This window comes from Amphiprion ocellaris, chromosome 21, assembly GCF_022539595.1.
Source record: "Amphiprion ocellaris isolate individual 3 ecotype Okinawa chromosome 21, ASM2253959v1, whole genome shotgun sequence".
NCBI lineage: Eukaryota > Metazoa > Chordata > Actinopteri > Pomacentridae > Amphiprion > Amphiprion ocellaris.
The window spans coordinates 4,822,175-4,837,880 of record NC_072786.1 but is presented as its reverse complement, the minus strand read 5'-3'; the positions used below and the strand labels follow the sequence as shown (position 1 = coordinate 4,837,880).

Below are 15,706 nucleotides of genomic sequence, written 5' to 3'. Positions count from 1 at the left end.
ATATCATTTCAAGACCTCCTCCAGTGAAAATCAATGTTTTTTAACTTGTAAACGTGTCCATATGGTGTTTCTTTTTTACAGGCCGGAAGACACATCATGAGCGAAACAAGGAGTAAAAGCCATGTCTGAGCATTTCCACCTTGAGACTGCAGTGTACTGATGACAGTCTCAGAAACATGGATTCTGATGTGTCATGCAAAACAAACCAAAGGAAAACTTTGTTCAAACAGCAACCACAGAGAGACTTTAAAGCAGGATAACGTCAGTTTTGCTGACAGCTCAGTCGCTACCTCGAAAAAGGCCAAAAAAAAGACAAATCAGTTATGCATTCAGCCAACATTATATGTACATTATGAGAAAGCGGTACCTCTAATGGCAAGATTTGTGTTTTTGAAGCAGAAAATGGCAGTGTAAGCACACGTATAATGTCCCTGCCAACACCATCAATCCATACGATAAAATTTCTCCCAATGTCTCTTTCTTTGCCTCCCTCTCCTTCCTCCCTCTTCATTCCCTCTTCTTATGGCCTGCCATAATTCACTGGCTTTAGCTCACTTTTTACTGTCCAGCTTAACTGCGTAGAACAGCAGAGTAATAGACTATTGACTTTTTGTCAAGTATTTGCAAATAGGCTTGTACAAGGGTGAAATAAATATGAAACCGATATGCTTCGCTGATAATGTTTTTAATGCACGCTATGAGCCGCAGTCATCAATACTTTTTCCTGGCCTGAAGAAATAACAAAGGAAGTGCAGCCACTGGCAGAATCTGCAGTTTGTCCATGCGAGGACAGTGAGACAGGTCTGACTGAGGCCGTCTCTCTTGTTTGTTAGTCTGCCTGTCCTCATTAGATGCTGAGAGATTGACACAGCCACTCCTCCTCACCCATCCCCTCCATCCCTTCCTCCCCTCGCGTGAAGCTCGGCGAACTCTAGCTGGGTGTGAGCAATAATGAATCACTATTAGCCCGGGTCACACCGGCTGACATCCAATTTACAGGGGAGGAGAGGCTGCAGACAGTGACATCCAGGTAAGTGTGAGCATTTAACTGCTTCATCCTGCAGGTTGCAGCAGGGATTCTCAAAGCTCCTAGCAAGGTCAGATAAGACGAGGAGATCACGGCTTATCATTCCTTTATATTGATATCTGTCTGTTTACCTGAAGTCATGTCGGATCAAAGCGATTATGAACTCCTGCATGGATGCTGCAGCATAAGTTGGCTATTGTAAATACTCAGCTTTGCTATAAGTGGGTACATTCTGACATCTAGTGGTGCTGAATAACGACAACATGATGTTTTCTTGTTCCATTTCAGTGTACAGATGTCTGCTTTTACTGCCTATTATGTTTATGGTCTTGTGATTACAGTTCCTCATGAGTAAAACCAGAAGCAAACTTGCAATTCGCTGCATCAGAAATGGCTGAACAGATGATGCGACACATCCTGTTAACAAATATCCACTCAGCGTATGGCTCATAAACAGTTATGAGAGAGCATAAGCAAGATAACAAGGATATAAGTCCATTTTATTAGTGTCACAGGAACCTTTGGTCAACCTCATAGTATAATTTAAATAAACCGTAAAGCCTGTGATAACGCAAATAGACTTGTAAAGATAGTGTGTTCCTATACTAAACTGCATCGAAGTTTTAGTGGCCAACTGAAGCATGTCCTTAGTCTTTCTAGGCTGGGAAGTGAAGAAATTAACAAGGCGAACATCTGCTGGAAGCTGCAGCTTTCCTTTATGGAAGACAAAGGCTTTTCTGCCAGTTTTGTGTCAGAAAAGCTCAGTCCCCAAGAATATGATTCTTGTTTTGTAGTAAGTTTATTGCAAGGTTTTGTTAGAGGTAGCAGGATTGCATTCACATCAGTTTGACTGACTTCTGTATAACTGGGTCAAAATTAGACGTGCAAAACATTCAAAGGATGGCAAAGTCAGTCTGTTGCTTGGGTCAAATACACTGTCAAATACACGACGAGGACGCCCAAACACATCCACATTACACCTGTTCTCCGTAACCTCCACTGGCTTCCAATCTCAAAACGCACCCAATACAAACTCTGTTTGCTTGTCTACCAATGCATTCATGGACATGAATGAGGTCAGCTGACCACCTGAAGATACTGAATGACCAGGTCTTTCCATCAGTGGAGTTTTTCTTCCCTGATGACATGGACATGTTCCAGGATGACGATGCCAGGATTCATGGGGTTCACGCTGTGAATGAGCGGATCAGGGAGGATGAGACGTCATTTTCACACATGGATTGTCCTCCACAGAGTCCAGCCCCACCGAGAATCTTTGGGATGTGCTGGAGAAGACTTTGAGCAGTGGTCTGACTCTCCCATCATTAATGTAAGATCTTGGTGAAAAAAATGAGTGCAATACTCAAAGCTAAAGGCAGTCCAATAAAATATCAGAGTGTGCGACTTCTTTTTTTGGCTGAGCAGTCCATTTTAACAAGGTGGATTCCACTAAATTTTTGCCAGATATTCCTGGTTCCCTGTGGGTGAATTTTGTTGATCCCCTGATTTCCCTGCAGCCTCACAAGCAGGTCGACTTCTGTGTTTGAGAAAATGAAACGTCTCGGCAATGACGGATGTACTGCCATAAAATCTGGCACAAATTCACGTCTCCATCAGCTGTAGCAACTTAAAAACCCATTACTGTTTTATTTAGGCCCACAATCAGCTCAAAATTTCTGTTTTTCCATTACGATTACGGCCAAATTCTTGCAAAATTATTCCCATAAGCTTCAGCTATTTGTGTTTTCGAATTAGCTAATGATGCAAACACACTCAATTGAGATGGCGATTATTGTGCTTGCCAAAAATTAACTCAGTGCCATTGAGAGCTTTTTTGCATTCTGATAGCTTTGTGGAGCAGTCTTGTTTCAATATAAGTTCTTTTTGCAACACAATGGCCAGTTCGTTGTATGTTCTACATGAGCTGAATTATACAAATGGTTTTAGTGAAAATCCAATTAAAAAATCAATGATGAAATTATGGCATAAACAACATTGCCTGTAAATTTAGCAATAGTGCAATGAAATTTAAGTGTAATGTAGCTTTATTATAAGGGGAATATAAAGGCAGAAATCACGTTTGATAGGAGGGAGGAAGAGCATTTGATATCTTGCCAAAAAAGAAATATCTGTTATGATTATCTCAACTTAATAAAAAGAACACAATCAAAATTATTTCTGAATCAGCTCATTTTATTATTGTTTAGCTAATTAGAAGGTGGTTGTTATTAAATTGGGACGGTTGTTTAGTTGACATTTTCGTGATATCCAGTCATTTTTTATTAAGAAGCGATTGTTTCCATAATAATTAATTCTAGAATTTGTAAAGACATGATCACAATGAACATAAAAACGTTTGGTTTTTTTTACTTTCAATAAAAATGTATGCAAGATATATCCCATGGACTTCAAAAGTCCCTCAATTATATATTGACTCAGGCCTCAACCAGCCGATGGCGAGAATCAGAAGAACTTTCTGCTACTTTCAGTTAATCATGTTAGGATCCCAGAAGCCATGAGGTGGCTAGAGATGAGAAGTCGACAGAATGGAAAATAAAGATGAATAGATTCTGCACACTGATGCTCTGAGGTTGTTCAATACATTTATCAAGGAGCTAGAACCCCAGTGAGAGACTATTTTTCTCCGTCTATTCGATTTTGTTCTTTAGAGCGTAAAAATAGCAACAAAAGGCTTTTCTGGACAGTTACAGCATACTTTTGATAAAAGGAGTCACATGGAGTGTGACTAAGGACTTCAGCATTACGATAATAAATGACAAACTGACAGTTTAGCTTTCTTATTAGTATTTTAATAGCATCTAATGATATGATTGATTGGATATTGGAAAGCAGCATGATGCAAACTGTTGTGTTTTTGCTGTTAAATGAGAGATGAAATTAACAAATGAGTTTGTTGACCACTGACTTTACTTAAACTTTTTTTTAACGATCAAAAACTGGATAAACAAAGTGATCACACTGCACATTCAAGTGTACAACGTGCTCACAAGCTGCCATTAGCTGCACAGTGAGACCAAACCATTTGCTGTGTTTATCCACTAGATGGCATCATTTGCTGCTGAGAAGAACTGTCATCATGCAGCTTTGTCCAAAGTGCTGCACCTAAATGATTATTTAGAGTTTGAAATAAACATATTTTCCTGTTTACTTTAACTGGGTTGCATTAAAATTCAGATTTCATATTTATAGATTCATTTGAGGAGGGAGTTTGTGTTTTTTGTTGTTTTTTTTACTTTGATAGATTGTTGATTTTAAGACTCAAATGTGACATTATTCATACCAGTGTCATGAACAAACTTTCCCAGCCTGTAGATCTTTAACCCCCTGATGCACAACATGGGCCAAAAGTGACCCATACTCAATGGAATATGGGTATCTTTTGACCCCTGATGTGCATCAAAGGGTTAAAACTGATGGGATCTATGAGCGTTTCAGCCAATTTGGGGATATTTTTCTTTTCAATTTATGTAATTTGAAGGATTTTGAGCTTTTTTTAACATTAGAAGAAAAAAAAGAGAAACATAATGTGTAACCCCTCTGGTTGTTCTTCCTTGGTTGGAGACTATCGATTTAGATGATGCAACGTTGCATTGAAGGTTATTTAAGGGTTAACACTGCCTGCTCTGTCTGAGACTCCGCCCCCTTGGGTGACTCATCAAAACAGGAACCAGGAAGTGTTAACAGTCAAGCACGCAGTTCTGTGATTACACTGGGAGAGTCAGGTTTGCTTATCTGGTCTTATATTAAACTTAGAGTTATTTATGTGTATGTAGAGGCTCTAAAAGCTGATCTGGGTGCAGCTGTTTCCACACAGTGAAGTAAATAGATCACAAGTGTTTGTGGGTATTTAAGACAAGGTTTTCCCTTTGTGTTTGCTCAACACTTAAACCTTTGGCCCACTTTCAGTTTCCAGGGAAAGGCAGCAGCTGAGTGTCAGCATGGCAGGCAGGCGCTCTCTCACCGAGGTGGAGCTCACCTGTCCCATCTGCTGCGACATCTTCAGGGAGCCGGTGGTCCTCAAATGCAGCCACAGCTTCTGTGCTTCCTGTCTGCAGCAGTACTGGGGTCCACATGGACGAAACCGTGACTGCCCTCTGTGCAGGACCCAGAGCCTGGACGACCCGGTGCCCAGCCTCACCCTGAGGAACCTGTGTGAGTCCTACCTGAATGAGGGTGAAGGTCCGGAGGAAGCAGCAGCAGCAGCAGCAGCAGCAGCAGCAGTGGGGGAGATGTACTGTGATCCAGGGGAGATGTGCCCAGTTCACGGCGAGAAGCTGAAGCTCTACTGCCTGCTGGAACAGGAGCCCATCTGTGTGGTTTGTCACACGTCGAGGAAACACAAGCAGCACGACTGCTGCCCTGTGAGCGAGGCAGTCGTGGACGTGAAGGTAAATTCAGGTAGAAATAATGATGTGTTCCTGCTCTGGGCTGCTTTTCTAAGCTCCCTGAGCAGCTGTGAGGAAGTATTATATTCAAGACGGTTACAAGCCTGAAGTTAGATTCATCTGTAGTTTCCACAAAGCTTTTAATTAGTTTTCTTTTACTGATTTACTCAGGAGAAAATGAAGTCTGCCCTCAGCTCGCTGCAGGAGAAGAGAGATGCTTTTGACAAAATGAAGAAGAACTATGAGGACACCGTGGTGCACATTCAGGTGCAGTAACAGACTGTATGTTTTTGCACCATAAATATTTACAGTATATCTGTCTGTACATACCTCTTTTGCACTGTAATGTACACTATCGTTCAAAAGTTTGGGGTCACCCAGACAATTCCATGTTTTCCATGAAAACTCCCACTTTTCTCCATGTGCTAACATAACTGCACAAGAGTTTTCTAATCATCAATGAGCCTTTCAACACCATTAGCTAACACAATGTAGCATTAGAACACAGGAGTGATGGTTGCTGGAAATGTTCCTCTGTACCCCTATGGAGATATTCCATTAAAAATTTGCAATTTCCAGCTAGAATAGTCATTTATCACATTAACAATGTCTAGATTGTATTTCTGATTGATTTAATGTTTTCTTCATTGAAAAAAACTGCTTTCCTGTCAGTTTATACTTTACAAGAACACTCTGGAACATGGAACTCATCAGGATCAATTGGAATGGTAGAAGATCTGCATTTTCTCAAATATTTGGGACAATTTTAAGGCACATGGACTATTTTGAATGTGCCAATTTTAGAAAAAAATGCTTAAAAATGGGAGAAATTTTGAAGTCTATCCCTGACATCTCTGTTTACCAACTTCTCTCACTTTTTTATGGCATTTTCAGCCAGAAGAATCCAATTTTTTTAAAATAAAAGATGAAAATTTGGCATAATTTGGGATTTAAGACTGATTCATGGGCTAACATAATTGCACAAGGGTTTTATAATCATCAGTTAGCCTTTCAACATGATTAGCTAACATAATATAGCATTAGAAAGCATTTGAATACTCTTTATTTATTATTTATAGTTTGTGCTGGTCTTTTCCAAGCCATATTTAAGTTGGTTTAAAGTACAGTTTTTTTCAGTTCTATTTTATTTTTATTGTGCCAATTCACAATAGAAGTCATCTCATAGCACTTCACATAGGCAGGTTAAGACATTTCAAATTTTGAACAGTCAACCCAGCAAATCCAAATTTTCCCTCCAGGCCCAGGCTCGATTTGTAGAAAGACGGACCCGTGAGGAATTTGAAAAACTTCACAGCTTCCTCCAGGCCGAAGAAGAAGCCAAGATGGACGCCCTGAGGAGAGAGGAAGAGCAGAAGAGTGGCGAGATGAAGCAGAAGATTGAAGAAATGGAGAGAAATATATCGTCCGTGTCCGCATCCATCAGAGTTTTGGAGGAGGAGGTGTCTTCGGAGGGCATCTCTGTCCTTCATGTAAGTCTGGAAATGTTTGAAATATGAATGAATGCATGGATGGTTGTTTTTTTCCCACAAATACTGAAGTGAATTTGCCTGTGTTTTTCAGAATTGCAAGAAGGCACTAGCAAGGTAACAGAAAATCATTTTATATTTTCAACTTTTCTTTCAACATTTCTCTGTTTTCATACATGATGTGTCTTTTTCTGCAGAGCTAATCGTCCAATTGAAGATCCAGTCATGGCTCCAGGAGCTCTCATAGATGTGGCCAAATACGTCGGCTCTTCAATGTTCCACGTTTTGGAGAAGATGCATCTAATCGCCAAATACAGTGAGTTTCAATATCCTTTTATTTATTTCCTGCTGCAGTTTTTACTTCCTCCTCACGGATTCCTGAGGTGGACAAAAGCTGGTGACTTTGAAGCAGTCGTAGCTGACCGTCTGCCATGTTCTCTTCAGCCCCGGTCACTCTGGACCCGAACACCGCCGCCCCGTGGCTCGTCCTGTCAGACGACCTCACCAGCGTCTGTGACAGCGAGGAGAAGCAGAAGCTGCCCGACAACCCGGAGAGGTTCGACCCCGACACCGCCGTGCTGGGCTGGGAGGGCTTCACCTCCGGCAAGCAGGCCTGGGACGTGAACGTGGGGGATAACACGGCCTGGGTCGTCGGCGTGGCTAAAGAATCCGTCCAGAGGAAAAAGAAAGTGTCCTCGGTCCTGAGCAACGGCTACCTGTGTGTGTACTTCTACCACAACATGTACTTCGCAGGTACATCTCCTTTAACGCGACTGAGCCTGAAGAAGAGCCCGCAGATGGTCAGAGTGCTGCTGGACTGTGACAAGGGCAGAGTTTCCTTCTATGACCCGCAGAACGACGTGAACATCTACACCTTCAAACACGCCATCACTGAGAAAGTGTTCCCGTACTTCTGGGTGGGATGTCAGAAGTGTCCTTTGACCGTTGAACCGGTGGATGTTGGCCTGAGAGCTGTGACTGAAGCACAAAACTGAGAGAAATCTTTTTTTGTATTGAGATCACATCATTTCTGCATTTTCCTCTGACTTTTCACTTTAAAACACAGTGAATGCTAACTTTAAACTTCAAATTCAGTGAGCGTTTACTGGAATATGGTTTCTGTGTTTCTTGCACTGTTTGTTTTGGAATTTTTATTGTATAAGTGTGAGCATATATTTTGTATTTTGGTGCACTGTGATGTGGGAAAAAATGCACTACAGTAATGTATTAATCATGCATGTCACAGTCTATCTGAATAGTTCATCTGGTTTTTCAAGCCCAGCAGATCCATATAGAAAACCAAAAATGCTTCATGTGCTAATACTGATGCTGTTTGACACTATGCTGCTAATTTACTAATAAATTCTTTGCAAGTACCATGACTTCCCTAGTCCTGTTTGGTCTATAATAAATGAATGATTAGTACTTTAAAGCATGAAACATGAGTAAGGAGTGATTTAAAAATGGCTCCATAGGTCACCTTATGGATGTAAAATCACTCATACATGATTGTGTATTCAAATTATGAAAAATAACTAACTTTAATCAGTTTAGATTATGTTTGAAAAAAGGGTGTAACAACATTTTACAGTCTTTTTTCATGTTGCTGTGTGTTGAAGTGAGTCACTCCTCTCAGACTGTCAAGTTGCCAGTTCTGTTAATGGGGCATGAGTAGCATTTGTTTTGTTTTTAATGATGATTAATGAAAAATATTTTGTTACTCCCTTATTTGAAAATGAAAGTCAGTAAACACATGCCCTGTATTACAAGAGCAAAGTTCTCTGTGTGGCCTTTGATTAAAAAAACTGCATCTCACATGTTATAGAATACACAAAATGCTTTGGTGGATCATACCAGCAGTGTTTTTGTAACAATATATTTATTTGACCAACTTTAGCCGAGTCAAAAACACATGTAAAACAACAGACCTTGAGCCAAAGTGCAAAGAAATTAGACTAATGTTACAAATTTACATGACAAGTTTCAATATATTATGTAATATTCTATATATTATATAATATTAAAAATAGTATTTGTTATGCAAATTATAGAAATTTGCCATTAAGATTAAGACTGCGCTATTATTCATCATAACAATTTACTAGCAGGATTAAATACTAAATTTAAAACTAAATAATACTGCATATACAGTAGTAAGAATTTAGGTGACTAATTTAAATAAAGGGGTAAATACCTCACATTATTAATTTTACAAGTTTACTTAAATAACTTAAATACAATTCAGTAAAATTGAAATCAAAAGTTATTTATAAAGATATTGTAGTAAACCTGTTGACATGCCATAAATCCACACTTGACTCACACACTACTTTATATTAAATAACTCAGAAAGCCTTGGAGTCTGGCCAGTCTTTTCTTCAGGAGGAAATGACATCATGTGGAGCAGGTCATGTGATCTGGAATTAACGCACTTCCTTGAGAGGTGCTTTTGTAATGGATAACTAGTTGAAAGTGATACAATTTGTTATTTTCCATGCAAAATTTGATATATTGCCAAAAAAAGTGATATCTGTCATGATTATCTCAACTTAAAAAGAACACAATCAAAACAATTTTTGAATAAGCTCATTTCATTATTGTTTAGCTAATTAGAAGGCGGTTGTTACTGAATTTGGACGGTTATCTAGTTGACATTTTAGTGATATCCAGTCATTTTTTTTAATCAGTAAGTGTTTCCATAATAATTATGGAATTTGTAAAGACATGATCACAATGAACATAAAAAACATGTTTTGTTTTTTTTTACTTTTAATAAAAATGTATGCGGTATATCCCATTCACTTCAAAAGTCCCTCAATTATATATTGACCCATTGTATAGTATACAAATTCACCTGATTATTTGCTGTAAATGCTGGATATGTGAAAAAACAAAAAACTATTTAATTCTGAAAGAGAAAGGAACATTTGTGGAAGTCTTTATAAAAAATTACAGGATGCAATGTTTAATATTTTTTCCTTTGAAAAAATTAAAAAGTATTAAACTTAGAGTTTAGAAATTATTTAAAATTTATATTCAGTAAGTAAAATAATCTGACTTAAAGCTGCTCATAGTTAGCATTTTAGCTAATTGTAAAGCACTTTGTAAAAAAAGATGTGTAAGAAGAAATTATTATTATCGTTCTAATTATTGTTAAATAGCTAATATACAATAATTCATTTTTACAGAGACATTTCTGTGTTCCAACATATTTAAAAAGGTAATTAATGGTGGACTATTGTGTGCAAAGACAAAGAAGCCTGTCTTTTAATTTAGTCTACTGAAATTATAAATTCACAATATACAGGTTAGGCTTAATTAATCCTGTAAGTTTGCAAATATAAGTTCAAACAATGAACATTTAGTATTTTATTTTGTATATTTTTTTTCGGCCTTATATGAGCACCCGTTGGATGCCACACCAGACCTCCTGTTGCACTCCACCGATCAGCACGTTGAGGTTAACCTCCTCCTCATTAGCGGCTGTTTTTTTTTTTGTTTTTTTTTTTAGCAATATGTCAAATTTTAGGTATGTTTTGAAGTGAAAACTCAGCTAAAGTTAACCGAGTTAGTTAGTTTGCTGTTGTTTTTCGGTTAAGGCCGACGTTTCAAGCCTGGAAGCGGTAAGTTTGGAGAATTATCAACGTGTTAGTCGGTTCATTAGCAGCTCATTAGCTAGCAGCGGTGCTAAATGAAGCTAACAGCGGGGCTAACTGACGCTAGCAGCGGTGCTAACTGAAGCTAACAGCGGGGCTAACTGAAGCTAACAGCGGTGCTAAATGAAGCTAACAGCGGGGCTAACTGAAGCTAACAGCGGTGCTAACTGAAGCTAACAGCGGGGCTAGCTGAAGCTAACAGTGGGGCTAGCTGAAGCTACCGGCCGCTAGCTAACAGGTAGGATGTGTTTTAAAGTCTCAACTATGTGAAATAGTTAAGGTGGTATTGTTAGAAGCTGAATATTTACATAAAGTAGAGCTTCCACACAGAGGGCATCCATAGAGCTGCCAAAATCAAGGATAAATGCTACTATATTAGGTTTTGAAATAGCTTAAGGTCTCTAATTCAGTGGTTCTCAAATTTTTTTCTGCGTCCTCCCAATAATTCGTGTATATATACAAATTATATTACATATTATATATATATATATATATATATATATATATATATATATATATATATATATACACACATATATATATACATATATATATATACATACATACATACATACATACATACATATATATATATAGACAGTTTTTTTTTTTACATTAAAACGTGAATATGCAGGGCTGTGTTATTTTATCTGATTCCATTTTGTTGTTTTTCACAGTAAAGGTCTGGGATGTCAAACTCATTCTAATCCAGGGGCCACATTCAGCCCAATTTGATCCCAAGTAGGCCCCAGTAAAATCACAGCATAATATCCTAAATCACCACAACTCCAACTTTTCCCCTTTGTTTTAGTTTAAAAAAGTGCATTCTGAAAATGCTCACATTTAATGAATTACCTTTTTACAAAAGATTGTGATCACCCTGAAATTTCTGAAGAAAAACAAGTTCAATTTCAACAGTATTACGCCTCAGTTGATCATTTACACATGTGCATTGCAATTTACAGATCACAGTTTATCTACAAAGGCACAAAGCATTCAGTTTGTGCGCCACAATAAAAAGGCAGACATTAAAACAATAGTTCAGCTAATTAGTTCTGCGTAGACGGACCTTTTTCTCCCATTCCCTCGTGCCCCCCTTGTCATGCCTCCCTATTTGAGAAGCACTGCTCTAATTGGACTAACTGTTTGCAGAGGAAGTCCAAGATGGCTGACCTTTCATGCAGCAGCGGAATGAAGAGAAAGTTGCCAGAAGGAATTTTAGCCGAAGAGCCCTCGCCTGCATCTTCCAAAGTCACCTTGCTGGGCCAATCCTTCCTTCTCCTGGAAATCCCCGCTGACACCAACACCACCCTCCCGGTGTGGGAGGCCCTGAGAGCCAGGCAGGTGGTCATCACCTGGACCGCCAACCCTTACAGCATCAGCGTCCGGTTAACCCCCATGACCTCCGAGCAAGGGGAGGCTTCGACTTCTAGCAGAAATGAGAGCGCGTCCAGCCTGACGCAGAGCTCTGGGCTTTATACCAGCATCCAGTATGTCCCTCAGCAACACTATGTGATGCTTGCCATCTCAGAAAATGTCCAGTTGCTTCAATGCCCTCCTGTTCACCACCAGAGAATATCCGCACCCCCCGATCCAGCCACCTCCCTCATCGTCTTACCTCCTGTCGATGTTACCCCGCCCCAGCCGAGCACACCTACCAAGAACAAGGTCCCACCCGCCATCCTGACCCCAGCAGGCACCCCCACCCAGCTGCAGACCCCGTCCAAAGTGTCGGGCCCCTTGCTGTTCCACACAAAGACCACCGCTGACGTCCTGATCTGCGACAGCTTCCTCCTGGGCGTTTGTCATGCAGGGGAAGGGTGTACGATGCACCACACTCGCTATCCGTTTCACTGGCAGCTGCATAGCGTTATCACCCAGAGGTGGGTCGACGTTTCCCCTCGTTCTCAGGTCGCACTGGAAAGGATCTACTGCAACATCAATGCTGAGAACGTTTTCCTCAAAGAAGGGTGAGTCGAAAAGTTGAATGTTAGCTTTTCTGCCAGTGAAGTCTGCTACTTTGTTTATACAACAGACTTCCTTTGAGTAAAAGCAGCGACTGATGTATTATAATTAATTGAAGCTTTTGTTCAGGCATATCAGCTACAATCTTAACTTTGACTCGATGGAGTTGGACAGTCCCTATATATATGATGGCGTGAGACGACTAACTAACTCCGACAGTCCAGCCAGGAACCCCTACTTTCCCTGCCAGTGGAAAATCTACTGGTGGAAAAGCACCAGCTGGGAAGAGTACGACATGGTATATTTTCTGCTGTCTTATGTTCTACTTTTTAACTCTTAATCACTTACTGTAAGTATCATCCAACAGCATTTCCTTGCTCATTTCTTCGCAGAATGTGTCCACCTTGCTGCTGCACGCGATGAGTGAGAAAGAGCCCAAGTGTTACTTCTACATCGGCCCAGTGAAGTACATGGTGGACTTCACCATGATGCTCCAAATAAACATCACAACAAGGTTCCAGAGAGACATTCGCTACAGACCCGTCTACCGCTCGCCTGAGTCCATGCAGCCTTACCTGCAGTTAGTACCCTGGATCGATTTTTGCCTCCATTATTAGTTAAAAAAAGATCAACGTTCCTAATTTTAATGGTGATGAAGACACAAACTTAGAAGTTCAAAGAAAGTATTCAGAACAGGAGACAAGGGATGTCATTGAAATTGTCATATTTGTGTCCATATAAATGTCAAAAGTTCAGACCTTCAAAGTTTTATACTTGAAAATTCAATCTCTGATCCTTTGAAATAGCCCCATTATTCATCTTTGCCACACTAATGCTCCTCCCTCCTCTTCCTGTTTACTCCTAAAACCCAGGACAGGAATCCAGTGCGACTCCCCACAACCTGTTGGTGACCCGCCTGGTATGAACTTCAGCGTGGATCCTCTGGAGGAGTTCAGCTCCTGGTACCCTCCAGTGTGGCGTCTGGCCTCGGAGCAGGAATGCAGCTTAGTAGACGTTCCGGTCGGCACGCAGGCCTATCAGAAGATCAGAAACCTCGTCCACGAGAGCATGACTGAGGCCATGGTGGACGTTATCAGCATCCAGCAGGTCCAGAACGTGCTCCACTGGGACAAATACCAAAGGTCCTGCTGCTGTTTTACACACTGAAGGTTTCATTTATCTCAATCACGTCAATATACAATCATTTTATTCAACTGAACACTTCCTGTTTTAATCTACACCACAAATTTAGATGTGATATTTTGCCGTTTTGTGTGTGGAAATGTTCTTACTACAACTAGAAAAGACTCCAGGACATCTTCATGTATTCGTTTTATCTGAAAAATCGGCACAAAAGCAGCCAATTCTTGCATCTGAGAGCATATATTTGCAAGTTTTGATTGATAAATGACTACGCTGCCATGTCTCCTGATGACACAGGGCCACTAGATACCCTTTTAAACTGTATTTCAGACATCAAGTCACAGATGGCAGTGAACTTCCTACAGCTCACCCAGGACAAAACTGAGGTTTTAGTTATAGGTCCTGAAGGCCAGAGAGAGAAACTTTTTATCAAAACTACAAGATTTTAAACCAGCACAATCTGTAATAAACCTGGGCGTCACCTTTGATTCTGAGCTGAATTATATCCCACATATTAAACATGTAACAAAAATAGGTTTTTATCATCTTAAGAACATTGCCAGCGTCGGCCCGTTTCTCTCTCAGGCCAGCACGGAGGTGCTAATGCATGCTTTTATCTGTTGTCGTTTAGATTACTGTGATGCCCTGCTCTGTGGTCTTCCCAAAAAGAGTATTTTAAATCTCCAGTTACTACAAAACTCAGCCGATCGCGCACTGATGAGGACCAGAGGGCGGGAACACATTACACCAGTTTTAAAGTTGCTGCATTGGGTCCCCATCCGCTTCAGGATCGATTTTTAGGTCCTTTTACTAGTTTTTAAAAGTCTTATCCGCCTAGCTCCCTCTTATTTATCTGATCTTCTTTTACTCTTTTAACTGTTCACTTTATCTTATCTTACAGGCCTTTTATCCTATACTTTAAAGTTATTTAACTCCAGTGTTTCCTCAGGGGGGTCCTCCACACTGGGGCTGTATCTGCTGCTGGGGGTGCTGTTCATGGGTCCCTTCGACCCGGCTGGTTGGGGGGCTCCCCACCTCGGTGTGAGGGTCCCCTTGTCTGTCGGGGTCGGGGGGGTCTGAGTGCTGGTGCCCCTGGCGATCATGGCCTGCGACTCCTACCAGTGTAGACGGCCCCAATGGAGGCGTTTTACACAATCCTCACTGCCATGCCATGACTCCGTACAGTGTGTGTGTGTGTGTGTGTGTGTGTGTGTGTGTGTGTGTGTGTGTGTGTGTGTGTGTGTGTGTGTGTGTGTGTGTGTGTGTGTGTGTGTGTGTGTGTGTGTGTGTGTGTGTGTGTGTGTGTGTGTGTGTGTGTGTGTGTGTGTGTGTGTGTGTGTGTGTGTGTAGTTGCGTGTATATTTGTACATCTCGAGGGTCGGAGGGAAGGGTTTTCTTGTCTTTTAATGTTTTTAAATGCTGTAAAGCACTTTGTGTTGCATTTTTATTGTAAGAAAAGTGCTATATAAATAAAGTTTGATTGACTGATATAACACTGCACTGTGATTCCAGGCAGAAGATGTACATGCAGAAGCAGCGCACTGAGGAGTCTGAGGAACCTCTGGAGAGACACCTTTTCCATGGCACGACCAAAGGGGCTTCAGAGGACATCTGCCACAACAACTTCGACCCTCGATTGGCCGGAGTCAACGGAACGGCCTACGGTCTTGGCTCCTACTTTGCGACCACCGCCTTATTGTCCAGCCGCTATTCACACACGGAAGAGGCAGACGAGGTCTATCACATGTTCCTGGCCAAAGTCCTGGTGGGGAACATCGCTCTGGGATGCACCAGCTACCGCCGCCCGCCGCCATACAGATCCGAGACGAGGAAGCATCGTCTCTATGACGCCTGCGTTGACGACAGGTACAATCCCACCATATTTGTGGTGTTTGATAGCTGTCAGTGCTACCCATACTACCTCATCAAGTACAAATACCCACTCAGAGAGATTGATATTTGATTAGAAAGAGCACAAGTGTTGTTCTCAGTGTAGCTCACAATTAATTCTTCAGACAGAAA

The 15,706-nt window shown here is 40.8% G+C and overlaps 1 protein-coding gene across 2 annotated transcripts; it reads left to right on the top strand.

Annotated features, from left to right (window-relative positions):
* Window positions 1-4,691: 4,691 nt before the first annotated feature.
* On the top strand, window positions 4,692-8,302 carry LOC111564809 (E3 ubiquitin-protein ligase TRIM35-like). 2 transcript variants are annotated; one of them, XM_023264610.3, is made up of 7 exons: window positions 4,692-4,770; window positions 4,955-5,436; window positions 5,605-5,700; window positions 6,693-6,923; window positions 7,015-7,037; window positions 7,118-7,236; window positions 7,365-8,302. In XM_023264610.3, exons 2-7 carry the CDS (start codon window positions 4,987-4,989, stop codon window positions 7,913-7,915), a joined length of 1,470 nt encoding a protein of 489 aa, XP_023120378.2. In that variant the 5' UTR covers window positions 4,692-4,770; window positions 4,955-4,986; the 3' UTR covers window positions 7,916-8,302. The 2 variants fall into 2 exon arrangements, with proteins under 2 accessions (XP_023120378.2, XP_023120377.2); XM_023264609.3 differs by having other exon boundaries at window positions 4,726-4,866.
* Window positions 8,303-15,706: the final 7,404 nt, after the last annotated feature.

Coding starts and splice junctions, on each gene's coding strand:
- LOC111564809 (XM_023264610.3), top strand. CDS start 4,987: ATGGCAGGCAGGCGCTCTCTCACCGAGGTGGAGCTCACCTGTCCCATC. Junction 7,038..7,117: donor TGCAAGAAGGCACTAGCAAG/GTAACAGAAAAT, acceptor CTTTTTCTGCAG/AGCTAATCGTCCAATTGAAG. Junction 7,237..7,364: donor GCATCTAATCGCCAAATACA/GTGAGTTTCAAT, acceptor TGTTCTCTTCAG/CCCCGGTCACTCTGGACCCG.